General features: G+C 42.5%; 4 protein-coding genes and 1 long non-coding RNA gene across 6 annotated transcripts; 2 read left to right on the top strand and 3 right to left on the bottom strand.

The window, feature by feature from the left end:
- Positions 1–1,861: 1,861 nt before the first annotated feature.
- On the bottom strand, positions 1,862–11,607 carry LOC140752791 (uncharacterized). 2 transcript variants are annotated; one of them, XM_073087137.1, is made up of 7 exons: positions 11,240–11,607; positions 10,114–10,218; positions 8,710–9,690; positions 8,051–8,190; positions 6,086–6,196; positions 4,579–5,037; positions 1,863–4,358 (listed from the first exon to the last, which is right to left on the bottom strand). In XM_073087137.1, the coding sequence occupies exons 1-7, from the start codon at positions 11,458–11,460 to the stop codon at positions 4,129–4,131; spliced, it is 2,247 nt and encodes a 748-aa protein (XP_072943238.1). In that variant the 5' UTR covers positions 11,461–11,607; the 3' UTR covers positions 1,863–4,128. The 2 variants fall into 2 exon arrangements, with proteins under 2 accessions (XP_072943239.1, XP_072943238.1); XM_073087138.1 differs by lacking the exon at positions 6,086–6,196 and having other exon boundaries at positions 1,862–4,358.
- Positions 11,608–12,315: 708 nt separating this feature from the next.
- On the top strand, positions 12,316–13,899 carry LOC140752790 (uncharacterized). Its single transcript, XM_073087136.1, has 2 exons — positions 12,316–12,357; positions 13,068–13,899. The coding sequence occupies exon 2, from the start codon at positions 13,071–13,073 to the stop codon at positions 13,587–13,589; it is 519 nt and encodes a 172-aa protein (XP_072943237.1). The 5' UTR covers positions 12,316–12,357; positions 13,068–13,070; the 3' UTR covers positions 13,590–13,899.
- Positions 13,900–17,993: 4,094 nt separating this feature from the next.
- LOC140752832 (uncharacterized) lies at positions 17,994–23,566 on the top strand. Its single transcript, XM_073087188.1, has 7 exons — positions 17,994–18,117; positions 18,467–18,731; positions 19,186–19,428; positions 19,974–20,137; positions 20,405–20,808; positions 21,594–21,735; positions 21,862–23,566. Exons 1-7 carry the CDS (start codon positions 18,019–18,021, stop codon positions 23,317–23,319), a joined length of 2,775 nt encoding a protein of 924 aa, XP_072943289.1. The 5' UTR covers positions 17,994–18,018; the 3' UTR covers positions 23,320–23,566.
- Positions 23,567–24,474: 908 nt separating this feature from the next.
- On the bottom strand, positions 24,475–25,452 carry LOC140752705 (protein toll-like; the record flags this gene model as incomplete). The annotated part of the gene is made up of 2 exons (XM_073087038.1): positions 24,475–25,197; positions 25,244–25,452. Coding segments are annotated over 2 exons (666 nt in total), but the record flags the coding sequence as incomplete, so codon positions are not given.
- A 230-nt stretch (positions 25,453–25,682) lies between these two features.
- LOC140752803 (uncharacterized) lies at positions 25,683–27,720 on the bottom strand. The gene is made up of 3 exons (XR_012103466.1): positions 27,653–27,720; positions 26,421–26,685; positions 25,683–25,959 (listed from the first exon to the last, which is right to left on the bottom strand). It is a non-coding gene; the product is annotated as an uncharacterized LOC140752803 (long non-coding RNA).
- Positions 27,721–27,900: the final 180 nt, after the last annotated feature.

Below are 27,900 nucleotides of genomic sequence, written 5' to 3'. Positions count from 1 at the left end.
GTAGAACTACTCGTGGTCGACCTCAAATAGGAATCGAATCTTATCTGGGGTTGACTTCAGATATCGATGAGCGGCGGTAGCCATATCAGGTTAACTGAATGCTTGTCTGCTACTTCTCTATTAAAAATAGAGTATATTTCCCTTTTTCATATTGATTTATTATTAAGATACCGCTTCACCTCGCGCCTTGCGCCGCAGCCGCAGACCGCAGCCGCGCGCCGCTGCGTTAGACTGAATATATTCTAAATAGACGTAATGCCAGTCCTGATCGCATATTGTGGAGTGATGGGGGTCCGCCCGTGAGTACCGCAGTACCACTTGGAATATATGAAATTAACAATTAATGTAATGTTGTGCTGTGTCCACACACTTGGCACTCGCAAACCACTTCAAACGCACAAATGTGTGGACGCGTTGTGGCAAATTCCCTCTAATTTGCTAAAAAAAAACTAACGCTCCATTGGAAGCTACTGTTAGTCTTTTATAAATGTACACAAACCAAGTCGAATGGTGTATCTACACGTTCAAATGTTTGTTGAAACTTGGCAAGTGTGGACGTGGCATTAAATGTATGCAATTGACTCTGTCAGCTAGCTAAAGGCTCACACATACAATACGATATATGCACGTTGCGACGTCACGTCATGAAACAGTGTTGTGTCGTGGAAATGTACGACATGCATTGATAAAAAGTCACTACACGAAGAATAGATATTATATTTTAATGAAATGTAGAAATCTAATTGAAATAGAGTGGACATTGTCGATATTTTTTTAATTTGTTAAAATCTTAAATGAATTAGTTTGCAAATTATTTGTATGAGTTTTAATCGAGAGCTCGATCGTGTATAAAAATCTGCAGCAGCGCCTCTGGTGGATCATTTTAGAACTAACATTTCTCATAGTGATGTAACAAGATCGAGTTCTCGGTTGAAAACTTATACAAAGGGTATGTGGTACAGTGCGGGAGCCCCGTGGCGATGACACGAAGCCGCGCAGTGGTAGACTGCGCTCAGACGCTCGCTGTAAATGTTGTGTAAATAGATTATACATTATATTACTTTACTCTTGTTTTCTTTTAACCCCAATGGTATCTTCAATAAGTGTATGTAACAATAGAACTTTGGCAAAGGGAGATTTTCCGCCAAGGGTAGATGATCGTGCTAGGACAGAGGTCGTGCTCCGACAATCTCAGTTCGGAGATTGTATATATGCAATGCGTTGAGAGAAAACTTCGATAGCGTGATTCAGAAAGCGCCATCTCCTGAAGAGTTACGGGAAAACACCATATAACTAAATATAAAAATAAAAAATAAAACTATGGAAATGTGAAATGCATGTATTTTTATACATAAAAAATGCGTGGAATCTTTATATCTGCACAAGCGTGTCTATATCTGATCTAAGCCCTGTACATTTTGAGAAGGGAGTCATGTCCAGTAGTGGGACAGATACATTTTCAAAAATACCTTCGAGATTATTTCACGTTAGTTCGTTTATACTATCGCAGTAAAGAGCGCGAAAATACCAACCATGGGTATACACATAATTATAATAAACTGTTCGATTATCTTAAAATTGTATTATAATGTAATCTTAACTCTGAATCCTTTTCGTCACACTACCTTTATTTCATTTTAAAACAGTATTAAAACATTACAAAATCAATTAAAAAACACATTCAGTATAATCCGCATAAAACTGCTAGTCCGCTCTGAATACAGAAATGAATCCCGTCGACATGCAAATTGTATGACTACACCTGCTCGCATCAACTTCAGAGCGGACTAGCAGTTTGGCGCGGAATTTGTTCGTTGTTTAAAAATTACTTGTATTTGATATGGTAACATTATGTGTGTGAATCACATATAAAACGACATTTTTATAGTAAACATATTTTATTTCCATAGTCACAATGTACAGTACAAATATATACCTCTATAACCAGCTGCGAGTGTCGCCTGAACAATACACAGGAAGAATTCAGATATTTCAATTCAATCCTTATCCTTACTAATATTATAAATCCGAAAGTAACTCTGTCTGTCTGTCTGGTTGTCTCTTCTTCACGCCTAAACCACTGAACCGATTTTAATGAAATCTTGTACAAAGAGTCTGAGACCCGAGAAAGGACATAGGATAGTTTTTATCCCGGAAATCCCACGGGAACTGGGGATGGCGATCTTAGATCGATTAATCGGAGAATCGATCGTTTGGACCTAAAAATCGATTATTTTCATATCATAATCAATTATATATCATATTATTTTCTTTTAAACGCGGGCGAAGCCGCGGGCAAAAACTAGTTAATAATATAAGGTTCAACATTAACTTTATCAGCAGCAACAATAGGTTCATACTTCATAGGATTTCGTACAGTAACGAGAAGGAATAGTTATCATGAAAAATACCTCTTTTTAGCCTTATTTTTAGGCTTTCCACTTCAAAATAAATGTAACAAACTTTTTTCTAATATCAGAACAGAGTTACGCAATATGTAAAAATATCTGAAAGTAGTTTTGTAAAAAGCAAATGAGAAATATCGATTTATTTTCATGACAATTTAATATGCATAATATTATTCAATTTTCAAATTCACTATATTTAGTTTGTTCCTCAAATATCTAAAACATTCGCCATTTTGATGTCGACGTGACGTCATTTAGACAGTAAATATTTTTTTTAGTACTGTGTACACATTACAATGACAGAAGGGCATAATACCTCATAGTAAAGTACGGACAGGGCGAAATTACACAGGTTCATTGGATTTGGAGCCCTAACAAGAGATAAACCATAATATGGAACAAGCCTGGAAGTGTCTTCAAGAAACTCAGCAGGGGCTGTAAGCAGCGAAATATTTTTTCACGTTACACGGAGACATTTTACCATCTTTTTCAGTCTTAAAATTTACTAATAAATACGAAAATATATAATAAACAACCCATAATAAAAGCTTAAAATGTCAATACAATTTAGTCTTGGCTTAGTCAGTTATTGTGTCAGATAGAACTAAAGATACTTTGGCCTGGTACAAACCAATGTTTAACAAAGCAATAGAAAGTAGTACCAAATATTTAGAAAGGAGAGTATGAAGGAGTAGATTATAAAATGAAAAATAAATACTCATAGCTAAAAGAACATTATGGAAGTCTCAAAAAACTCATGCATTTTGAGTTCAAATTTAGTTAACGCTCCGTTATTTATTTATTTATTATTAGTCTCATAGTTATCTATTCACATATGATGAAATTTTGTGACAAGAAAAATTCTAGCAGCTATCTGTGTACTAATGGAGAGATATGTTGGAAAACTATAACAGATATATCGCCACCAATACATAAACATTTGTAACAGACATAAAACATTTATTTCAGATAACCATTAAATAATTACATTTATATGTATACTTAGTTTAATCAGCAGTTCTTTAAATTATATATGTAATTATTTACCATTAAATTGTTACATTTTTTCGCAAAAAGAAAACTAAAATGTCCTTCTACTTAATTAAACTAGCAATTATTATAAAAACTAAAAAACTGACTGCTTAAATACATAGCCAATGTCACTCCCACAAGTGAGACTAATCCAACGACACCTCATATTTTAAAATTAGTCAAATTGTTAGAACTGCAGGACGTGACAAAGATTGAGACGCATACATATGCTTGACATTACTCCGGCAGTTGGGTAAAAATTAGAATATGTTTTGTTAAAACTAAATATTTACATAAGTACACATATAACAGCTCTAGCCCTTTCGTGTCGTCCGAGCACCCATGATCTATGATTGAGAGATTTTTGTAAAAATATATACACATTGACCATGTTTTGGATCAAAGAATAAAGTAAATTGAAGGATAATCAATTTTGGCAAACGTTTTCATACAAAGTCTTCACATTCCAGTCTTCAACACAACAGATATGATCTAATCAACACACAATTTTTGTTCAAAAGGCACACAATTTTATTTTGAATCTAATTCAGTCACTAACACTTATTGTATGCACATAATTCAGCACAATTTGCTTGTGAGCGCACCGGTCACTCGCTCTGTCTACACAATTCGGTTCACGGATCGGGTCCGCGGACGAGGTCCGGGCGGTGAGCCCGTGGCGCCGCGGTCAGAGCGCGTCCTTCGGGTTGTAGAGCCTCCGCCCGCCTGGCCGCGGCGGCGCTGGCGGGGCGGAGTCCGAGCCCGCGGCGGAGGCGCCGGAGTCCCGCGCGTACCGCCGCGTCAGCTCCGAGTACGTCGGTGTATGTGTCACGTGCCGCACGGGCCGGGCCGGGCCCGCGGGCCGCGACCCTGTGCCCGAGGACCGCAGCAATCGCGCCGGGCGGGACTTCATAGACCCTAGAACAAGAATTATATAAAACATGTATTCTTTATAAAAAAAGAAGCACATGTACTCATGCACGTCCGTAAGACTAGTTGTAAAGTGTTTTAATTTTTTTATATACTTTTTATTTCAAAGTTCTCATGAGAAATATTATACTGAAATGCAGAAAAAACATCGAATCGAATGAGAAAATTCTCATATTTAATAAAACAGTATAACATTTTGTTAACTTACTTTTCATGGGGCTGAGTATATTGGAGCGGAGTTGTCTTCTTGGGGACACGCCGTCGCTGGAGGGGCGGGACGACAGGGAGGTGTCGGAGGACGAGCGGGAGGACGGGGAGCGGCTGCGGGACTTGGAGGGCGAGAGTAGTGGTGGGGAGGGGGAGGGAGAGGACCGAGAGGGGGGCGGTCGTGGCCGGCGGGACTTGGAAGGCGAGTGTACCGGCGGGGAGAGGGAAGGAGGAGAGGGGGGCGGTCGCAGCCGACGGGACTTTGAGGGCGAGTGTACTGGAGGTGAGGATGGGCGAGGGCGCAGGCGGCGGGACTTGGAGGGAGAGGGTAGTGGCGGGGAGGGGGAGGGGGAGGACGGAGAGGGGGGTGGACGGGGCCGGCGGGACCAGGCGCTCTGCAGTTGCGGCTCTGACTCTGTGGAGAGCGCGCGCGGATAGAGCTTGCGCGACTTCAGCTCGCCTGTCACCAATGTAATTATTACACAACGTACAGGTTTTAGAATAATATAATGGTTGGAAAGTCTGACAAATAAATAAAGCGAGTGTAAGATGAAAAGCTCAAGTTTTAGATACAACCCCTGTTAATTTTAAAGCGGACATATAGAATAATATAAATGCATGCCATTTTTTTTTGGAACGAAGCTCCTTATAGCGCGGTACGCTGGGTTAAGGGGCTAGGCGAGCGTCACGAAAAATCCTCACGACACTTTTGTTATAGTGCGTAGCGCTCGGAGATGGGGCAGGCCGAGTATTGAAATATTTATTACAATTCTATTAGCATTCCTCCACTTATCTCATTTATCATTTAACTAGTTACGTGTAAGGGACAGCCCTAGACGTTAAGGCTGCATCGCGCCAGCCCTACTCCGTTGTCACGCTGCATCGTGTCTTCGCGGAACAGTCAACGCTGACGTGGCGCGTCACACGTGCAGGTGGCCGTCCACCATGGGAACAGTTCACCTCCATCGCGGAAAGTGACTCTACCTATCACATCATATATATTTTTTTGTTACAATTTGTTTTAAATTTAAATAAAAACTATTTATTCGTTCGCGCAATAGACTATTTCAATTCTTTCCTCGACGCCCAGCTCCCATAACTAACTCCTAAATATTGTTAATTTAGTTAATTATACCTCCTATAATACTTATTTCGAAACGAAAGGAACTTCGTTCCAATCGGGCATCCCACATGTCACACCTCAGACATTTTTAATGAAAAAGGATCGGAACAAGGATAGCCTAAAAGCGAGAAACTTAATTGATTTCTTAATTATGTATTTTGGATTCATTTTATACTCTGGGAAGATATTTTTAAATAAATTCCGCCGTCTTCCATTCTGTCCAAATTATTCTAAAAAAAATTATTTGTAATACACACATAACTGCAAAACTGTGTTGGATTTTAAACGTCTGACACCTCGATCAAGACGCCGAGTTTCTTAACCATTAGGCTATCACTGCTCTGACTATTTTCGAACGTCTCTAATGGTTATAGTGTAGGCTCACCGGTGGCAGCATCAGCTCTGAGCCTGGCGGCGGCGGCGGCGGGCAGCAGCTGGCCGAGGCGCGGCAGCAGCGAGCGCAGGTAGCGGTTGCGCAGCGAGTGCCACGACCGGACTGCTCGCACCACACCACCGGGAACACACACGACGTTATAGAGGCATACTAAACAGCTAAAGGTGGTAGAACACTGTGGTACCACTCCAGCGGCACCACCACTGCACCACCGCCACACACCACCCAGAACACCACACACGACGATATAGACACAGTGACTAAAAGACACCACCAAACCACCGCCACACTACAAACAACGTTATAGAGACATACTAAACAGCTAAATGTAGTAAAACCCTCTGTGGTTCCACTCCAACACCACCATCGCCTATTTCAGTCTAACAGCAGTGCTAATCGCTGCTGTGTTCTCGTTTGAAGGGTGTGGTAAGGGAGACATACTTTTCAGAGGCGTTCTACGGCAACACACTAACGCCTAACTAAGTGCCGGGGGGCCACGCTGTAGCAGTCCCGCTAATATCTACCATTTGCTGTTGCGACGCGAATCGTTTCTATATTCGGAGCGGACTAGCAGTTTGGTGCGGACGTTGAAACCCTCTGTGGTTCCACTCCGGCGGCACCACCACCACACCCATTTCTTTTTAACAATACAGGAGTAACAGATGAGCATGCAGCTCATATGATTGTAAATGGCTACTTCCATGTGGACATCTGTAATCGACCCCAGACAACATCAGACCCCACCTGGGGTCAGCCACAAATACGCCATTTCACCCCTATATTATAAAAAAAAACCCAGCATGGAACTAATTATCTACACACGTCAACAAACGCACAAATGTGTGAACGCGCAGCAAATATACTAAAAAACTATCTCGGGAACACTCCTTTGGACCGGTTACAAACACTATCAAACCTACACAAATAAAGTCAAACACTCTATCCCCACGTTTGAATTTGTTATGATTTGTCGATAATTACCAAGCGTGTGGAAGCGCGTTATAATAATAATAATTCTTTATTTCGGACAAGATCCATTAGAAAATACTTAACTATCTATGTTAGTAATAAAATTAACTTAACTACTTAACATTAAATATGGCGCCTCTGAAACGCATGTGGCAATCATTCCAGTGCTTAGTTATATCTGTACTGAATAGCCCATGATATCCACAGCAATGCAATTAATCAAAAAAATTATAATAGGTTAGTAACAAACATAGTTTTTCACATTTATGTTATTTAAATTCACAGATTTGATGAAAATTGCAATTAGAAATAAATATATTTTGCCATAAAGTAATTAAACCGATAGATAAAATGTGAATCATTCGCAATTTCGCAATAAAAATAAATATTTATAAAATAAATAAGAATAATTATTTCGCATTTAGCACTTCATGCAAGCACATGCAATTTACTCATACATATGTGCTTTGTGTGTGCGTTCGCTTATACGAGTATTTGTGTTCCTCTGTTTGTCTTACTTTCATATGTTTTGTAGGTTCTCGTATGTTAAAAGGAGTGTTGCTTGAATGATGTCTCTGTTAACGCTTTGATAGTCTCAAAATTAAACTTATCCCAACATATATTAATAGAGGTCTTACATACACTACAGTTTATGAGTGTGTGTACTGTGTGAGCATTTGTATGTATGCGCGTGCCTATCGCGTGCGGGCATATCAGTTCTTTCTCCTTCTCTCTATGTACGTACATGCGCGTGTGTGTGTGTGTGTATGTATGTGCGCGTGTGTGTGGGCAACCGTGTATATATGCGGGCGTGTGCGTGTATGTGCGGGCGCGTGCGTGGGTATGGGAGTGTGCATCTGTGTGCGAGCGCGCGTGGGTGTATGTGGGCGTGCGCGTGTGTGTGCGGGCGCGCGGGTACATGAGGACACGTGGGAGTGTGTGTGGTGTTGGTGTATGTGCCGTGTGTCTTGTGTTGTGTGTACTCACAGTGTCCAGTGTTGTCGCGGTGCAGCGGCTGCAGCTCCTGCCACAGCCGGTTGCCGTTGACGAGCCGCGCGCGTCCGCCGGTGCTCACCCATCTCACTATCGCCGCGTCCTCCAGCGCTGAATACTCGCGGTTGTTGTTCCTGCCACACCACCACACATTCAACAGAACATAATACAACACGCGACCAGTCTCCTGGCGACGGTTTGGCAATATCGCCAAGTCCTGTCAAAGAGATGCAGGTCTTAGAGCAGATATATTCTTGTATAATATAGGAGTAGGATACGAGCATGCAGACTACCCGATGGTTAGTGACTTCTACTGCCCATTAACATCTGTGATCAAGTCTAGATTAGATTTCCACTTGCAGCTAGCCACAGTTGCTAGTGCTGCCGTCAGGCTTAAGTTGATACTAGATACAATTCAGATAAGTATGTCCTTACCATACCCTTCAAACCAACACTTAACATTGCTGTTATTAATAGGCAAAAGATATTGCATTAAAGCCTCTAGAGTTGAATCACAAAGAATTCTGTCACCTTTAAACATCGCCAAATCTTTTGCAGTGCTCCAGAATAACCACATAAAACAGCCTTGCAAGATTCATGAAAAATTTGTCCACTAAATTATAAATTGAAATGATCATTCTAACAACACTTACTGATTGGTCGGAGCCGGCTTAGACACCTTCTTAACCCTTGGCTTGCTACTCTCCCTCTCCCCCGTCGGCGCTCTTCCCACATCCCCCGCGCTCGCCCCTTCCGGTCTACTCCGTTGCCGACTTGCATCTTTCCTATTTACAGTATCAGTCTTCATCACTCTCTTCTCCGCTTCAGTCACATCACCATTCACTTTGTTCCTCGTGTCATTCCTATCCTGTTCCTTTAACACTTTTCTTCTTTTGACTACTTTCCTAGACTTGTGGTCGCTCTCATTCTCCTTGTCGGTGTCGCTGACTAGGTCCACGACGACGACGCTGCGGTTGTTCTTGTCCCGCTTCCTCAGTGAACGGCGCCTCCGGTCGGACGCCTGGGAGGAGCGCTCGGTCACGCTCTGCAGCCCGAGCACCGAGGCGAAGTCCTTCAGAGACACCTCCCGCGAGCGGTTACGCTCCTCCCGCAGCAGGCGCTCCATGCGTCGACTTCGCACGATGTTCACGATCGGGTTTAATCTGAAGAACACCCGTTGCTTGTAGCTGTCGTCCTCGTCGAACCGTTGTAGGTCCATTTCAAACGGCAGGCGCTTGCTGCGCTCGATGAAGGTGCGTAACAGCACCACGTCCTCCTCCTCTATGATGAGCTCCTTGCAGGGTACCTCTTCGCTTTCTTCTGCCCGTGGACAGGCAGCGGGCGGAGAGATGCGGCGACTCCGCTTCGCAGTTTGTTCGCGCTTCGGACTGTTCGATCGCTTTCGTTTCAGCGTATTCGAAGTGTGACCATTCGACGATTTATGTTCTTGCTGTTTAAAATTGTTCTTATGCCGTGTCCTGTTTCTAACCGGGGGGTCGGGGGTTGGTTTCCGCGGGAGGGGTGGCGTGTCGTCCCGCGCGGAGACCTGTGTGGCCGCGTCCACGGCGCCGCACTGGGTGCTCGCGCTCACCGTTGTCTTCAGAAGCCGGTCGAAAACTGTGTCCATTTTACTCCTGCAATTCATTATGGAAAGTATTTCGTCAATGTTTATTTCCAACATGATATATACAAAAGTTATATTAAACAACTTTTACTCGCAGCTTCGCTCATAGTCAGAGGTAGATGATGACAATAGCGGTTTTTATCTATCCCTTGGGAACAGTCCTTTTTTTCGGGTTAAAATGTTTTGTCCTTTTCTGGACCCCTGACATCATATGTACAAAACTTCATGACAATCAATTTAGTAGTTATATCGTGAAAATATAACAAACAAGCTCAATTCAAAATATTACTTAGAATTGAAATATGGGCAACATCTGCTAATAAGAAAATAAAATGGGACATTAGAGAGAGTAAAAGCGGTTCAAATATGACTTAGTGTCAAAGTACTATAATTTTCATCTGAACTAGAATTGTATCAAATATTTTTATCTTACAAGTGTCCTGAGGGAAGCGCCGGCTGACGGTGCCGGCAGCAGTGCTCGCAGCGGGAGCGCTCCCTCTCATCCCCTCGCCACTTCATCACCTCCGGATCGTTCAGCCTACAACCAATTCATTTATTTACTAGCTGACCCTGCAAAGGTTGTGTTGCCCTATACATAAAAAAATGTTAAGGGTGAACAACCCTCATCACTTAGGGGTATGAACAATAGATAGTAGCCGATTTTTATATCTACTGAAATTCGGTGAAAAACAGTAAAGCCGTTTCGGAGGAGTACGATAACTAGCATTGTGACATGAGAATTTTATGTATAAGATTTAGTCAATTAGTACGGATACCTCCAATTACACTAACGAACAACGATAGATAAAAATTCCAATTTGAACAACAAAGGCAAACCAAACTGTATCATTAAAAATATAATATTTTAGATAGGAAAACTAAAAACTACATAGAATATTACATAAGGAAAATCGTTAATCCTGACAATCCTGATGAAGAGAATGAGACAAAATTTTAAAATCTTGTATTCATAGTAATTTTTTCCTATTAATTGTTCAAAATTTTAAAGTTCAAAGGGGGTAAAAATCGACTTTTTAAATCTCTTTTGTATGCAGGTTTCCTCACAATGTTTACCTTTACCTTTATACCAAGTGATAAATAATTGATAAACAGAGTATGCAGTTACTCTCAGATAACATAAATGGTATGCATAGCAAAGCAGTTATATTGTTTTAGGGGTAATGATAGTATTAAACTGACAATGTTTATGTTGACTGTGTGTTTGTATGTATGTTTGTGTGTGTGTGCTTACTTCATTTGGATGAGCTCATGATTTATAAATAGTGTTTTAGTGACTATCTTTGCGAGTATGTCTGTGTGTATTTGTCTGCGTGTTTGCTGTGTATATGTTGCTGTATTTTTAACGGTGCTTTAGTGCCTGTATGTGTATGTGGCTGTGCGTGTGTGTACTGTGTAAGTGTGTCTGTGTGTATAGTCCACGCCATACTGCTAGACTGCTGCTGTTGTTGCGAGCAGGTGTACTACAATTTGCTATGGCCATGCGATTAATTTCTATATTCAGAGCGGACTGGCAGTTTTACGCGGGCTATTTAGTATACCTGATCTGGCTGAGCGGCGGTCCGTCCTGCACGGAGCGCGGGCGGCCGGCGGCGAGCGCGCGCAGGCCGCGCAGCACGGCGCCGCGCCGCGCGCGCTGCAGCCGCCCGCCGCGCGCCGCCGCGAACCGCGCGCGCCCCCAGCCCGCCACGCGCCCGCCCGGCGACACCTCGCGCCACCGCCCGCCGCCCCACACGAAGAACTTCACCGCCCGCCCCGACATCACCGCACACTAACGACACTAAACCACGACACCTTCACTTCACTCGCGCATTGTGTGTAAAACGATCGAATCCGCGTGCATTATTGCATTGCAACGCCACGTCCAGCTCGCGTCCCGCCAAATTTGTTACGAAAACAACAATGTGACGTGAGACGTCAACGTCATAATTGACAAATAGGATGCAGAATAATAGCGAACGTTCAGCCAGGATTTTCTTAGTAGAAAAAGTTGTCAAAAAGACTTTCAATTAAAACTTTTTTTAGGATTTTAATATTTCAGAAATAAAAATCAAAATTCATTCAGTTCGCATCTTAAAGTGTAATTGGGTACTTGACACTAATAACAATAAAATATGAAATATGTTAGATATGATAGCTTATAAGTAAACATAAATTATGCAGTATTTTGTTTATTTTTTAATACGTTCTAAGTATTTTAATTTTTAAAAAGAAATTTTCGATTTTTTATCTGTGGATTTTAAATCCCAAAACGGCGACAGTGCTGCCTCAAATGTCATGTGACGTCACTACATCGAAACCAAACAAGACTGAAGTATGTGTAGCGTCGAAGTTTATTTCTATATTTTCAATGTGTTGACGTCACGCTACGAAATGACACTTGACCGCCTGTTTTGGCGTAACGTTCCGTTTACCGTAATAAAAATATGTTTTTTATTAATAAATAGCCCTTTTTTCGAAAAATGATCAATGAAAGGCATATATAATACGTATATGAATTCATTAAAACAGTTTCCCAAAAAGTGTCAAGTAGCCAATTATGATTTTACTATGCAGGACATTTTTTTTATAGTATTCTGTAGTACAACATAACAACACTTCAAATGTCATTGTCACCAGTAATGCCACCACAGATAAAAAAGATATTTATAAATTAAAGGTTCGGTATTGTTAATATTTACATTCAAAGAACATATTTCTTTAAATTTAAACTACATTTAACATAGATTTTACCATAAATAGACTGTAAACATAAAGTGACTACATTCTCCAACAAATGGTCACGATCTTATGAACCGTGTAATCTATAAAAGTATTAGTATTTTGAATTCACACCGCACATATACCAGAGTAAGTTAACTTATTTCATCATAATGTTATCATCAATCATTTTACTGGTTTTAAAGATTGAGTTAGATTGTATCAAGTCTATCATAATTATATATTAAAACTCCTTGGTAGAATAGGAGAATGGAATACTATTTAATGGAGTACTATTAATTCGTAGCAGAGTGTAAATCTATTGTTATAACAAATAAACATAATATTTATAGACATTACAATTTTTTTTTTTCAGCCAACTCCAAACTGTTGGCATAATAATGAAAACAGCCCTAAATAAATTAAGTTATCATTTATTATTATTATTATTGTTTTACTGCTAAGAAGAATGGTTATGCACCAACGACACTTATTAACAATCATTACTAATACATTCCTATAGACAGATAAAAATAAATTATATAAATTCACAATGTCGATGTTAATAATAATAATAAAAAAATGTCAATGATGATAAGAGATAAGTTATGAAAATACAATAGTTAAGTATTAAATATCACTTATTTAAAACATTCATTTAATCGTCAGGCAATGGGAACTGATGTGTGCAGAAAACACTTTGAAAACATCAGCAAACATTTAGCTGAGTTTGAGCAAAAACCAAAGGAAGTAAATGGTAACCTGATACCAGAGTGGTTCAATGTGGGAGAAGACGTATTCCAGGAGTTCTACAACCTTGGCACCAGCTTAAAATGGAACTATACACCGCTTAGACAAAGCCAAGAGGTCGAGGATATACTGTGCCGAGTGACTAAGAACCAGGACTGGTTGCAAAGCTTCCTCAGCATGTACCCTGGGGTGCGTATCGACATGGAAGGAGCTACACCTGCAGTTAACATATGCCAAGTACGTTCTGGATTGGAAACGCTACTACAGGGCTTCGCTGGCATCCATAAACCCTTCGACAATGTCCTTATAGATTTGAAGCAGATGGGAGAGTTGGAGGAGTTCGATGAGCATTTAAAGGTGTGGGCAGACAGCCATCGGCCAGACTTCTTCCCGGGAGACCGACACCCTGACACACCTAAATCTCATTGGTGGTGGCTATGATTAGGGCTTATTGAAATTTGTCTTTAAAAAGAACAGAATATTGCAATTACATTGTAAATAATTATGTAAATTCATGCAAGATTATTTTTATACACACTCATAATGCACAATACCCCTATTAGGTGGTTGCAATTAAAATATCCTGTATCAAATAATTATGGTTGAATTTCAACCCCTAGGGGTGTAAATGTATTATTATTATGCTATTATAAAATAAAAATTGTTAATATTTTTATAACATTTGTACTACATAACTGTAAGTTGTTTTTAGATTTGTAAGGAAATAAAAACTGAAAATATGTCTTGATTATTCATGCGCCTGTTGCATTTTACCTGTTGAAGGTGATAGAACCCTTCGTGGTTCGGCTTCGGCGGCACCACCGCCACACGTATTTCTGCCTCATAACAGCAGTGTTAGACGCTGCTGTGTTCTGGTTTAAAGGATGTGGTAAGGGAGACATATGTGAGGCGTTCCAGCTTAGTCTTCAAGAGTAGCGTTAGACCTCAAGTAGTAATGTTTAATCCTACCTGGGTTTGATTACAGATGTCTATGAGCGGCAGTAGCCAATAACATCAGGTGGACTGCTTGCTCGTCTGTTACTCCTATACGAGCAGTGGGATAACACTTCCTCCAAAAGGCCCAGCCTTCGAAAGGGCTCCTGCAGGGCCACCGCTGGCCTTGCAGGAAGACGCTACAGCGTCACTTAACGATTAACCGTCGTAGGGTCAACTTACCCTGATGATGCTCCGTTTTGGAGTGAAACACGTGTTGATGGTGGGATGTATGGTGTATATTATTTATTTTTCGCATGCGGACGCATCTTTTGTGGGAGGGAGGGCGGTACGTACTGTATGGTTTAAAATATATACCATCAATACTAATATTATAAAGAGGAAAACTTTGTTTGTTTGTTTGATTGTAATGAATAGGCTCAAAAACTACTGGACCGATGGATGGATTTTTAAATAAATAAACGCTTTCTACTCTCACAGCCCCATACTAGGATTCCCAGTGTAGCGGGTGCCATGGACACACACAGAGGCGAATACACAAACACCCAGACCCGGAAACAGAAATCTAAATTCTTCATGTAGATATCTTTATGGCCGGGGAACGAATCCGGGACCCTTTGCGCGTCCGACCGCTATGGTGACCGCTCTGCCACGCGCGTCGTCACGTCACGTCGGACTATATGTTTTAAGTATTAATATGGTGCCTGATAATAAAAAAATGACCTTGTTGGTTTTTTTAAACGTTATTTCGGGTCATTTTGCCATGGTCAGTAATACAGCTAGGAATCTAAATTCGTAATTTAAACATTTGTCTTTCCGGGATTCAAACCTGGAACCCAGCGCGGAGACGTCACAGTGCCTTACGGATCGTAAAAAAAATATTAAGGAAAATGTTCAAATGGGATTTACCATTGATAATAACAACTCATTCATAATAAGCCGCCAGACCAGTCTTTATATTTACTGGGAACTCGTATTACGTATGTGCTGTGTATTTTGTGATTTAATATATTATATTGCAGATTCAAGATTTTGGTTCCAAAGGTTAGGAAACTGTGTATTTATTTGTATAAGCTTTCGCCTTCACCTGACGTCAGAACAGTTCAACTTAAATTTCTTTATCCACACCACGAAAGGAAAAATATATCGTTGAAACGATTTTTGTTATGAAAAGTTTACTGCAGACTCAAGTTACAATAATATTCATAAATATGAGTATGTACTTAGTAAAGGACCCTTTATTCATTACGTAAGTACGATTTTGGCCATTTTAATCTCCCTACCCCCATGTATTATGTTGTTACAAAGGGATCAGTTCTCTCTCAGAGCGTCTTCGATGTCTTTGATGTAAATAATAGTACATTACAATACGAGGACGAAAAATTTTTTTCTGACAAGTGTGAGTTTGCAGGCCGAGCCGCAGGCGAGGACTGCAATCACACGAGTCAGAAAAACATTTTTCGTCCGCGTGTTGTATAAAATTTTATATTACGGGGTCGGAAATGGGGGTTTTGCGCACGCGAAGCGTGCGTAAAATGTCCATTTACGCACGCCGTGATATAAAAGATATTTATTTTGAAGCAGATAGTTATTTTATTGCTGTCGCCTACATATGATATTACCATCATTATTACGTAAGAATGGGTATGTATATTGTGGGAAATACACAAGCGATTAACCATGACCTTACAAATTTGATATTTATTTCATTCATTCAATAATCATATCAGACATTATAGGGTAAGATACGACAGTTAAGATTTGTTTTTCTTTTATTTCTTAAGCGATTATGTTTGTTTTTTTTGATAATTTAATTATTAAAAAACGAGAGCGTTTAACTGCACCCTTTCAGTCTTTTGTTTGTAAATCGATATCTATTTTAATCGACTTCAAAAAAGGAGGTTCTGTATTCGCCGCGATGTATGTCTGCAATTTTCTCAAAAACTACTGATCCAATTTGGACATGTTTTCTTTTTGTTTTATAGCTATTGTCGCCATTTACATCTCTTTTTAATTTTTTTTTTAAATTTCTATAATGATTTTCGAATTTTGACTACCAGGTGAAAACTAACTATTAATTTTTAAGACGCGTGAAGGTACTATGACTCATAGCAGTCGTTGCATAGTAAGTAGATAAAAAACTAATAAACATATTATTTTCCTGTCAGAGTGTGAGTATCCTTGTTCTCAACAAACACTCCTGCTCGTTTATAATGAAATAGTTGTTTACCGTGATGACCCCCTTTTTTGAGCCGCAAATTTTTTTATATCGATATTATTTCTTAACCATAAACCCACACGGTCAATTACGGTCACACTGATGGGCACGGGCTTCCGCTACAGAATTGGTTCATACAATTGTAATCGTGTACAATTCTGTAGAATTCTACAATTCTGTAGAAATGCAGTTGTAGGACCATTCGACTGCAGAATTGCAGTTGCACGGTCCTTCTTTTGCATTTCCCTTCCTGCCGAAATAAGTTTACATTTATATGGGTCGTATTCAAATTATTAACCTACCTGTTATAATTCTAAATCTTACTCTTATGCTTGCTATAAGCGCATGATCCATACATCATCAATTTCTGTAAAAAGCTATAAAATTAAAGTGTTTTTTTTTGTAATTTTTAGTTCCGTTAATGCACCCGCTGAAGGATGCATCATTGACAGTCGTCCGTCAGCCAACTCAGCTACGACGCTGTGAAGTCATTTTTGGGACTATTTTTACAAACTCCTAAAGGGTTGAAAGCCATGCGATGGTTGGTGGCGGTGCTCGCGTTGCAAGTAATGGTACTGGCTGGACCACAACCCGAGCAGACACACAATCACAAGCGAGATCTTCGGTAAGATCGCAGTACTTTATTCCTGTGTTTTTGAAGTTAAGCATCTCTTGGCGTGATGTAAAAGATCTACGTCAAAATCTAAAATCTACACCGTAACGTTAATGTCGCAAGTCTTGTTTAGCGGCTATCACCAAGGTGTTACATATTTTATTTTAGGAGTTATATAATATAACATAATACCTCACGGCACTATATGTATAAATCATTTTGTAATGTTTTTGTTGAGTACCACTTGTTACCCGTGTACCTACATATCGATACACATACTTTTTTTTTATTATTAAATATGTCAAAGAAGTATAACTTCTTACGTGTATAGATACACTTTTTTACAAGGTTGAAATTGCAAACATGCTTGCAGTTCATGGTGAGAGGTCTTGCTGGCCATGGACACCTGTAACAAATTCCATTTGTATCAGATCTATGATTGCTGCTTCTGAGGATTAACATGGTCACCTCATATGATGCGCCAATACTACCACCGAAATGTAAAACTGTATCCCGCTAGAAATTGGTGACAATGGTACTTTCGTTGTCGAACTTTATTGTATAGTCCGCGCCAAACCGCTAGTCCGCGCTGAATATAGAAATGAGTCGCGTCGCCATAGCAAATTGTATGACTACATCTACTCGCTACAACTTCAGAACGGACTAGCAGATTGCGGACTATACCTTTGTTATTGAACTTTACTGTCAACTACCTCGGAAGATATAATCATAATAATAATAATAATATATTTTATGGCCTCAGTATACTATTTAAGAAAAAGGGGAAAGATTTACAAAAAAAAAAAAACAAAAATTGTAGAGGCAAAAGGAGGTGGCTTAGCGTTTGCTGACACAGAGTTCTGTGCAGCGCTGATTTTCAGCCACATCCTTGTCCCTCAGTTGTTAAGCGGGAATAAGTGACCCCCGCTTTTTCAAATACAGTTTCCACACAACTTGCATTAATATTTCTATTTATGTATTTTCAATTTAATGTCAACTTAATAAATATAATCTTAGTTAATATGTATCAAATATGAACGGAAGGTATGGTTTATAGCGGCTGGCCGGTGCGAGGCTGCGAGCACATGGCGGGCGCGCGCACGAGGCGAGTCCGCTGCCAGCTGCCCGCCGGCCGCCTCACGCTCTACACCGACCACAAGGCCTTCGTCAGCATCCAATGCGAGGTGCGTTCCCAGTGCAAACCGACAAACTGTAAAGCCTTCTCCACATTCTCGCGAGAATCTCGCGAGAACGCGAGAGAAACCCGATTCGTATTGGCTCCACATTCTCGTTTTTCGCGAGATTCTCGCGAGAATGTGGAGCGGGCTTAAGTGCGCGTACGTAATTTAAAAAGTGTACCAAGTAATTGTACCAAGACCAGTCACCTATTTTCTGTATCAAAGTTGACGGAAATTTTGTTCCTCTTATCAATTACTAAATCGGTCATAACCAGTACGTTTTATGGACGTTAGTGTAGGATTTTGGTGCTCGATTGAAAGGGTGGACTAAAGAAAATTTAATTTGGACGTTTAGCCAAACGCCAGTAGACGCGCCGGGCGGTTCCGATGTGAAGAACTTGAAGAAGCGCGTGCGGAGTTGCAGGCGAATGGCACAGCGCTGATCACAGTGAAAACTTTAGAGGTGACGCGCTGCGAGCTGCACGGGCCGCTGAACTGTGTCCTGGCGCTGGCCGGCGTGGCCTCCACCGGCCGCCTGCACCTGTCCTACGTGCCCACTGAGCTGCGCCCTGAACACCTCGTGGGACTCAACACCACCAACATACACATCTCTAACAAGGGTGAGATTAAATCTTTAATCGATGGCACCTTTTTTTTTGTTTACGAGGGGTAAACCTTCAAAAGGTACCCGACAATGTGGGAGCAACGTTGGGTTAGGTGGGTTTTTGACCGCACTAAAGCCCCTCCGGTGGTCGTCCTCAGTGCTTGGTGGAGAACTCCGGGATCTCCGATGGACCACAACCGGAGCCCTCCTGGCGCGATGCCCCTGGTGTTTACGACGGTATGCGGACACACACACCGCCGTCTTTCCCGAGGTCGCTTGCTGGACGGTTCGAGCTCCCACTCATGCCGCCCGCAACCCCGGAAGCCCCCTTTTAGTCGCCTTTTACCTGGACTTAGTCCCGGGACTACATAATCGATTGTACCTACATGTCCCATCGTGGATTTTATGAGAATCTTGATATTATACTTGAAAACATGACATGATCAAAAATGTGACCAATATTTTTTTAGCTGAAAATGCAACGAGCGTACCGTACGAGGCGCTCGGTGTCCTGCCACAGCTGCGGGAGCTCTTCATGGGCGACGTGCAGCATCTGGCGGAGAGCTGGCGACCCGCGCTGCACCACCTGGAGAAGCTGGAGCTGGACGGCCTGCTCGAGGTTCCAGCTCGGCGCTTCGACGGACTGCCGAAGCTACGGACCCTCGCGCTTTGGGGCCACACGATAGAATACCTACACGAGGAGGCACTCACAAGTATCTTGTAAACTTTATCTTTAATATTTTGTAACAAACTTTTATTACAAGCAAGCACTTGCTTTGTTAGTTTGTATTGTAGCGACTTCTCGCTACTCGTCAAGAGATGGCGCTGCTGAATCACGCTATCGAAGTTTTCTAAACATCTTGCATATATACAAGCTACGAACTGAGACTGTTGGAGCACGGCCGCTCCCCGGGCATGATCACCTAGCCCGGCGGGAGATCTCTCTTTGCCAAAGTATAAATGTGAAGTTCATACATTAATTTGAATCTTTATCTGATATTTTAACACACGTTTGGTTTGGATTAACAGTACATGATTAGATTGATGAGATTAGTGACGTCATTCAAAATCCAATATGGCGGGCGAAGTTTTTTTATAGATCCCTGTAATATAGTATCAAATGAAAGGGTTTTCTTAGAACATTGTTAAAATAAAAAAAATATGTTAAGTACTAAGAACCTTGTTTCTATAAACTCTTATTTTAACATTTTAACTAACTATGAAAGTCCAGATAGTTAACGATTTATTTTTTCTGCAGATTTATCGTCGCTGGATGCATTGTTTATTAAATCTACTGCGATGAAATCAGTGCCGTCGAGGTTGCTGCTACCGACACCTCTACTGACAAGGCTACTTATCTCAGATTACCAGCTGCAATACTTACCACGCAGGGTACTAAGTCACCTGCAAAACTTAGAGATGGTGAGATCTTCGGCTAAGGAAACTAAAGAATTATTATAAAAACAAAACTCCCGATTGCTTAAAAATAGCCTGTGCACTTCCTCAATTTAGATGAATGCAACACCTCATATGTTAAAATTCGTCAATCCTTACCCAATGTACACCTAAGTTTTTAAACTTATGTTCCACAATAAAGTTATTTGATTTGATTTGATTTGAAAACATTGCTATCACGTGAAAATGTACAAATAAGTATAGAATTTCTGAGACCCAGAATAACATTTTCAGATAACCATCAGCAATGAAAACTTTACGGAACTTCACCTGGAAGCCGGTAACTTCGCTGGATTTCCAAAACTTCAGAGATTGATTGTCAAATCGTGCGCTATAAGAGCGGTGCCGGCGGACCTGGTGCGCGGCTCGCCTGTACTCGTCGAGTTATCGCTGAAGAACAACTTGCTGGCCACACTGCCCGGCGAGCTGCTCGCCGAGCAGGCAGCTCTACAGGTGCTTGTTCTAGCGATGAACCACTTGCACACGCTGCCGCAAAACTTACTGAATCGAACAACAAACCTCAGGGAGCTAGATCTAAGTAGAAATGTCATCGAGTTCCTACCGAAAGACCTCTTTAAAAACCTCTCCTTTCTCAAGAAACTAGACTTGTCTAACAATCGGATAAACCAGTTGGATCAGTGAGTATCTGCTGTATTTTATGTTTATTCTTCCCTAAAAAATGTCATACTTCCTTCTTATGGTTACACTTATATTGACAGTACTCAGGCCTAGGAATCATAAGTTTAGATTTAAAAATAATTTCTTGTTGCTGACTTGTATGATATTCAATGAAGTCGTAAAACTATGCTTAGTAGAATTTTTTGTGTTATGTTTGCCAAGGGCTTTAATTTTCAGCATACGTTTCGGCGAAACTACCCCAGAAATGGGGGTTGTCTTTACCTCTTTAGTTCCAAGCATACAAATAAATGGAAGTCAAGGGACATTTCTGATAAACAGTTTTTAAACGACTTTTTTAAACGGTTGCTTAACCGAGAAACATATGAAAGTGTTTGCAACTTGACTAAGGTCTCAAATCGGTAATTTCATTGTAATCAATCAAACATCTATATTTGCCAAAATAAGATACAAGAATCCTCTTATTTTACCGTTTCGGTGTGCAAATTTAGTTTTTACAGGCTTCATAACATATTTTGTTTTAACTTATAGTCATATGAAGATAAATAATTTCACAATAACATTAAATGACAGTTAAAATCATAATAATAAAATAATAATACAAATGAAATACAATATACGATTTTAAATTTTTCATGTCCGTTCACAATTAAATTTAGATTATTACATCACCATACTTCTAAATATTCATTAATAGAGTAAAAGCATTTTGTTTGAAGTTAAATTATTACTTCATTTTTAAATCGAGCTAACATCGAGATAATATTGTTAATGGTATATTTTACAGGAACATGTTTGAGAACTTGCGGTCCATCGAGCAGCTGTCCCTGGCCAACAACGCTCTAACGCGTCCCTACCTGGCTGCTTGGCAATATTGCGCAAACCTGAAAATTCTGGACCTCTCTAATAACGTCATTACAGAGTTGTCGGTTAGTTACTCTATTTTATTGAATAATCATTTGTAAATTTTTTGACATCCTAGTTTATTATTTTTCTCTTTCTTCTTTAAGTGATTTTTCATAAAAAAATTCAGCTTGATTTATTTTTCATTGCAGGACTTTGATTTAAATTTCAATAGCAACGCTCTGGTGGATCTAGAGAGCAACAACATCTCGCAGCTGTCTCTCTCCAGCGATTCCCTGCATAACGTCGACGTAATCTCCGCGAGAGCGACATTTCGGCTCGCAGACAACCCATTCGTCTGCGACTGCAACTTGTACAATTTCGTGAGAGCGCTCGAAATCCCCGAGTTCGCGAGACGCTTCCTCATCGAGGGCGCGTATTGTGCGGCGCCTGTAGAGCTGGCGGCGCGGCGGCTGCGCGGCGTGGCGGCGGCCGCGCTGGCCTGCGCGCTGCGCCCCCCCGCCTGCCCCGCGCGCTGCGCCTGCGCCACGCGCCCCGCCGCCGCGCGCCTCGAGCTCGCCTGTCACACCCCCCCCGCGCTGCCGCCGCTCGCCCCGCTCCGCGTCGCCGCCGTGCAGCTGCGCCTCCGCACCGTCCCCGCCGACCTCGCCGACCTCCCGCCGGAGGTCCGCCTCGTCGACCTCTCCGGCCTCGGGCTGACCGTCGCCCCCGTGGCTAGTAGACGCGTCGACGACCTCACGGTCGATCTCAGTAACAACAACCTAACGACCGCGCCGCTCTCGCTTCTCCGGGCGAATTGTACGGTTCGACTCGCCGGGAACGAATTCGAGTGTGACTGCAACCACTACGACTCGATCGCGACGCTGGAGCGACACTGGGCGCAGCTGGAGGACGGCACGGAATTGAAGTGCCGGGGCGGCGGGAGCGTCGTCGGCTCGCCCGCGGCGAAGCTGTGTGCGATGCGCAGTGCGATCTCGTTAGGCGGCTCGCTGGCGGCGGTCGGATTGCTGCTGGGCGCGCTCGGCGTGCTCGCGTTCAGATACTCCACGGAAATTCGCCTCGTGCTCCGCAGATACGAGGCACTCGACTTCCTGTTCGAGGAGCCCCCGGATCCGTCCGGACTGGAGAAGGCGTACGATGCATTCGTGTCGTTTTCGCACCGCGACTTCGATTTCGTGCACGACGAGCTCGTGCCGCAGCTCGAGGGCGGGCGGCGGCCGCTGCGGCTGTGTTTACATTATCGCGACTGGGAGATCGGCGAGATGATCCCGGAGCAGATCGCCCGTTCGGTGAGCGAGTCGCGGCGCACTATCGTCGTAATGTCGCGAGATTTCCTCAAGTCGAAGTGGGGCAGAGTGGAGTTCCGCGCGGCGCACGGGCTGGAGCGCGTGATCCTGCTGTTGCTCGGCGACGTGCTATCCGCCGCGCGGGAGGACCTGGAGCTGCGCTCGTACCTCACCACCAACACGTATGTGCTCGCCGACGACCCGCTCGTGTGGGACCGCGTGCGCGACGCCGTGCTGCGCTCGCGGCGCCCCCGCCCCGCCGCCGCCCCCGCCATCCCCGCTATCACTGCCGCCCCCACCGCACTCCCTCTTGCAGCACTCCCGGCCCCAGTAGCCCCTGGCCAAGTCCTCGCCCTCCAATAATTTAACGCATTCGGATACCGTTCGCACCGGCAAAACTAGAAATTACGACAATTGAAACCTCTACAGAAATAAATTAAGCAATTACTTATTAAGTGTCTAAGTGAATCTGTAACGTTAAAGACATTATTAAGAAAATTATTATAAAAACAGAGAAAATATGTATTAAAAAGTTTATAAAAACAAGCTGTTTCGTATTCTTCTCAGTAAATCCTTTCATTTGATACTCATCATATGAAGAAATAATGAACACTCATTGATGTACCACATAAGAAGTTACACTTCAGAAAAACAGCGTGCCGGACAATTTCGTAAATATTTGTGTTCACTGATGTCGCGGCCGACACCGTGTCGTTACAATGAAGAAGAGCCCAATCAGTATTTCAATGTGTGCGACGTATCCTGCATCTGTGCGTACACATCTGTACAAATACTTATGCGTATCAGCAGCAAATTTGGTAGTTACTTGGGGTCACTGGAATATGGCGTACAAGTTGCACAGCTTCGCCAGTTAGTTTAGTTTTTAAATAATGTAGTTTCAGTACATCATCTATGGATTTATTGTTGTAAACTAAAGATACAAATAAATCGCGAAATGTTATCCATGTCGAATAATCCCCATTAAATATAGGTAAAGATATTTTAGGTAATTTCAATATGTTATTGTTACTTTCTTGCTTTGTCAAATCTTTACCATCCTTGCCAGAAACAACTAAACATGACCTCCTTGATTTTAGTTCACATTTGTATTCAATGTCCTCTTCAGTACCATCATATAAATTAACATAGGAAGATTTATCAATATCTTCTTGCATAATTTTACTTACTATTTCAAAATCTATTTCGTTAAATCTTAACCAAAGTCTTTCTAAATTCTTTAAACGTGTCTCCACATAACTTTCTAGGTACTGTGTCTTCTATATCTACAAACATCATAGGCGTCAAATATGGTCCGTAGCCTTCAATCACAAATAAGAACTAGTGATCGAAGTCCGTAGCAGATAAAAACAAATATTAATAATATAGAAATTGTGTATTTATATAAATTATTAAAAAAAATATAGATACAAATAATGATATCAATATATTTACCACTTAATTACGTGTATGGGACAGACACACGTTAAGGCTGCATCGCGCCAGCCCTACACGGTGCTTACGCTGTATCGTGCCTTCATGGAACGGTCAACGCTGACGAGGTGCGTCGCCCGCGCAGGTGGCCGTCCGCCATGGGAACAGTTCACCTCGTGAAAAAATTAAATAAAATTATTAATACGTTCACTTAAATAGACTTTTCAATTATTTCCTCGACGCCCAGCTCCCATAACTACTTTCACAGGTTTTTTTATAAAGATAGAACAATGCATAAGCCTGTATTATTCCTTAATTTACTTGCGCATCCAACTTTATCTGGACTTGTGCTACTATTGGAGATTGCGAGGATCGAGAGGGAAAGTGGGTGCGGGAAATGCAGGCCGAGAGAGCACAGAGGGAGCGCCGCGGCGTCGCGAGCGCAGCACGGTGTCGCGCAAGCGGTCCCACACGAGCGGGTCGTCGGCGTGCGCGTACGTATTAGTGATTAGATACGGGCGCAGCTCCGGGTCCTCCCTCGCGGCACACAGTACGTCGCCGCGCAGCAGCAGGATCACGCGGTCTAGCGCGTGCGCCGCGCGGAATTCGATCCAGCCCCAGTTCGAACCAAGAAATTCTCTGGATATCACTACGATCGTGCGCCGCGACTCGCTCACCGAGCGGGTGATCTGCTCCGGGACCAGACCCCCGATCTCCCAGTCGCGGTAATGTAGACACAGTCGCAGCGGTTGTCGCCCGCCCACGAGCTGCAGCACGAGCTCGCCCTCCACGAAGTTGTCATCGTGGTACGAGAACGACACGAACGCGTCGTACTTCTCCTCCAGTCCTACCGTACTGTAGTTCCGCGTGATCCCCCACCTGTATCGAGTACAGTTCCAATGTTGTGATAGAGTCGTGATGATCGCAGTCACACTCGAATCTATTTCCAGCGAGGCGGACTTTAATTTTCGCCTTTAGCAGGGAGGTCGGTGCGATAGTCAAGTTATTGTTGCTGAGATCAACGTTCAGATTGTCGAGACGGTCGAGCGCCCGGGGCGCGACGGTCAGCCCGAGCCCGGAGAGATCGACGAGGCGGACCTCCGGCGGCAGCGCGGCGAGGTCGTCGGGAACGGTGTGTAGGCGCAGATGCACAGAGGTGGCGTTCAGCGGCGCGAGCGGCGGCAGCTCGCTCGGGGCCGCCGGGCAGTCCAGCTCGAGGCGCGCGGCGGCGGGACGCAGCGCGCAGGCGCAGTGCGCGGGGCAGGGCGGCGTGTCCAGCGCGCAGGTGAGCACGTCGGCCGATACGGTGCTCAACCGCTTGCCGGAGAGCGAGGCAGGAAAGCCACAGTGAGCATCATCTAAGTAGAAACGTTTCGCAAAACTGGGCTCCTTGAGGGCTATCACAAAATTGTATAAATTGCAGTCGCAGATGAACGTGTTGTTGATTAGTCGGTAGTGTCGGTACGATGTCTTCTTGGAATTGGCCTGGTAATCTGCAGCGATAGAGAACCTCGAGATGTAATTGTAACTCAAATCAACTATCCCATTCCACTTAAATGTTAGATCGGAATCCTGCAATTAAAAATAATTACTTATCATTTAATGTGTATTGTCGGGTACATTAAAATTAAGCCAATTATCTCTGGTGGGGAGCTCATGATGCTCAATATAGCGAGCGTCGTTAAGACCTATCGGATTTTGCAGTTAATAGTAGTCATTCTATAGATCCAATATTAACACGACGACGAAATGAGTTTGAATTCTTATTAATTTCTAATGTATACCTTCATAATGAAGAAATGTTTAAAAAAATTCTTTTAGTATTCTTAAAATTTCGATTCTAATTAAATATATGTCATAAAGGAATGAAGTATGTATTATCTAAGTTATGTGATAATCAAATAAAGTAATGACCTATTTTCTAAAATATTGACATTAAAATCATAATAAAAATACATACTTCTTACATTTACAGCTGACCTTCGGCTGAAAGACCTAGCAATAAAGTGTTTATACTTTATGTGGTAACTCACCTTCGTACGTGATACGAATTGAGGTGGTATTGAGGCCAGCGAGATGTTCGGGACGCAGCTCTGTAGGCACGTCTGTCAGCACCAGGTCCATATAGGACAACTTGTTCGCAAGCAAGCAGCTCAGCGGCCCATGCAGCTCACAGCGTTTCACGACCACTTCTCCCTTCGAATACGTCTGCGACAAGTCCGCGTCTGCCAAGAGCTTCGCGCCCACTTCCTGCAGCTACTCACAGCGGTAGCGCCCGACGCGGCCACCTTCGTCCGGCTGTATAACAGATATCCCCATTGTTAAATCTATTATTTATATTTATCTGACAGTGGAGGGTAATGCTTTAGAGTTTAGTTTTTCGAGCCTAGGTATGTATATCGTATTATGTGACCTGGACCGGCTTGACTGATTTTAACATGTGACGTGTCTCTCGTCTCAATTTAGGGAGTGACATGATAGCCCGGTCAATTTAGACATAAAAATAGTGATCAAATAGCAAACATTCCGGGAGAGCTAAATTTCCGTAGAGACCTTGAGTTAACCATTACAAGTAAAGTGTCAAAAGTCCCCATCGATCTGACGTGTGCGTCGGCACTTATTCGGGGTCAAACGTCAAAATTTTAGGTTTTTTGGATTTTTCTCAAAAACGGTAAGTTTTTTCGAAAAGTACCTTAGACCAAAGTTGTAGCTCTTAAAATTCTCGATTGCAGACTGGTCGTCCACCGGACAAATATTCTGATATCCACAGTCATTAAACAAATTCGCCAACCCAGCTTCACTAGCTGCCATGCTTAATAGAAATCTGTAATGAACCCCAAGATAAGGTTTAATAAGGTTTAATAACTGAGTAAGGTGCAATTTTAAGGTGATAGAACCCTTTGTGGTTCGACTCCAGCGGCACCAAAGCCACGCCTATTTCTACCTAATAACAGCAGTGTTAGGCGCTGCTGTGTTCAGGGTGTGATAAGGGAGACAGACTTTTCCGAGGCGTTCAAGCTTAGTCCTCAGGGGTAGCGGCGCATCTATGGCCGAGCTCAGATAGGAATATCTAATCCTATACGGTTGATTACAGATGTCCATGGGCGGCAGTAGCCACTTAGCATTAAGTGGACTGCATGCTCGTCTGCTACTCCTATATTATATAAAAAAAAAGTTAACAACATGGAGTGGAGTGTTACCTTTAAATCAGTATTTAACCTCGCCAGCTTGGTCGTTGTATTAATTGATGTTTGCGTGGGCTTACCTCGCACTCGATGTTGTAGTACCAATAGTCAAAGTTACAGTAAAAGATGAGTATGAGGCGGCTGGCGGAACGCCCAACGCACCCGCACAGCCGAGCTCGCCGACTCGCTGAGGAGCAACAACAATCCATTGAATCTGCCATCTTACCTAGCACGTGAGAAATGGTACTAAAGATCGAAGATAGATCGTCGTGGTATCTGAAGAGTGGCAACTTTCTACGCGGCACTGGCATGGTACTTGTTGTGAATA

The sequence above is a fragment of the Epargyreus clarus genome, unplaced genomic scaffold (genome assembly GCF_041222505.1).
Source record: "Epargyreus clarus isolate Ecla_fem2 unplaced genomic scaffold, WU_Ecla_fem_2.2 ptg000025l, whole genome shotgun sequence".
Classification (NCBI taxonomy): domain Eukaryota; kingdom Metazoa; phylum Arthropoda; class Insecta; order Lepidoptera; family Hesperiidae; genus Epargyreus; species Epargyreus clarus.
The sequence above is the reverse complement of the archived record's forward strand: the minus strand, read 5'-3'. Positions and strand labels throughout refer to the sequence as shown.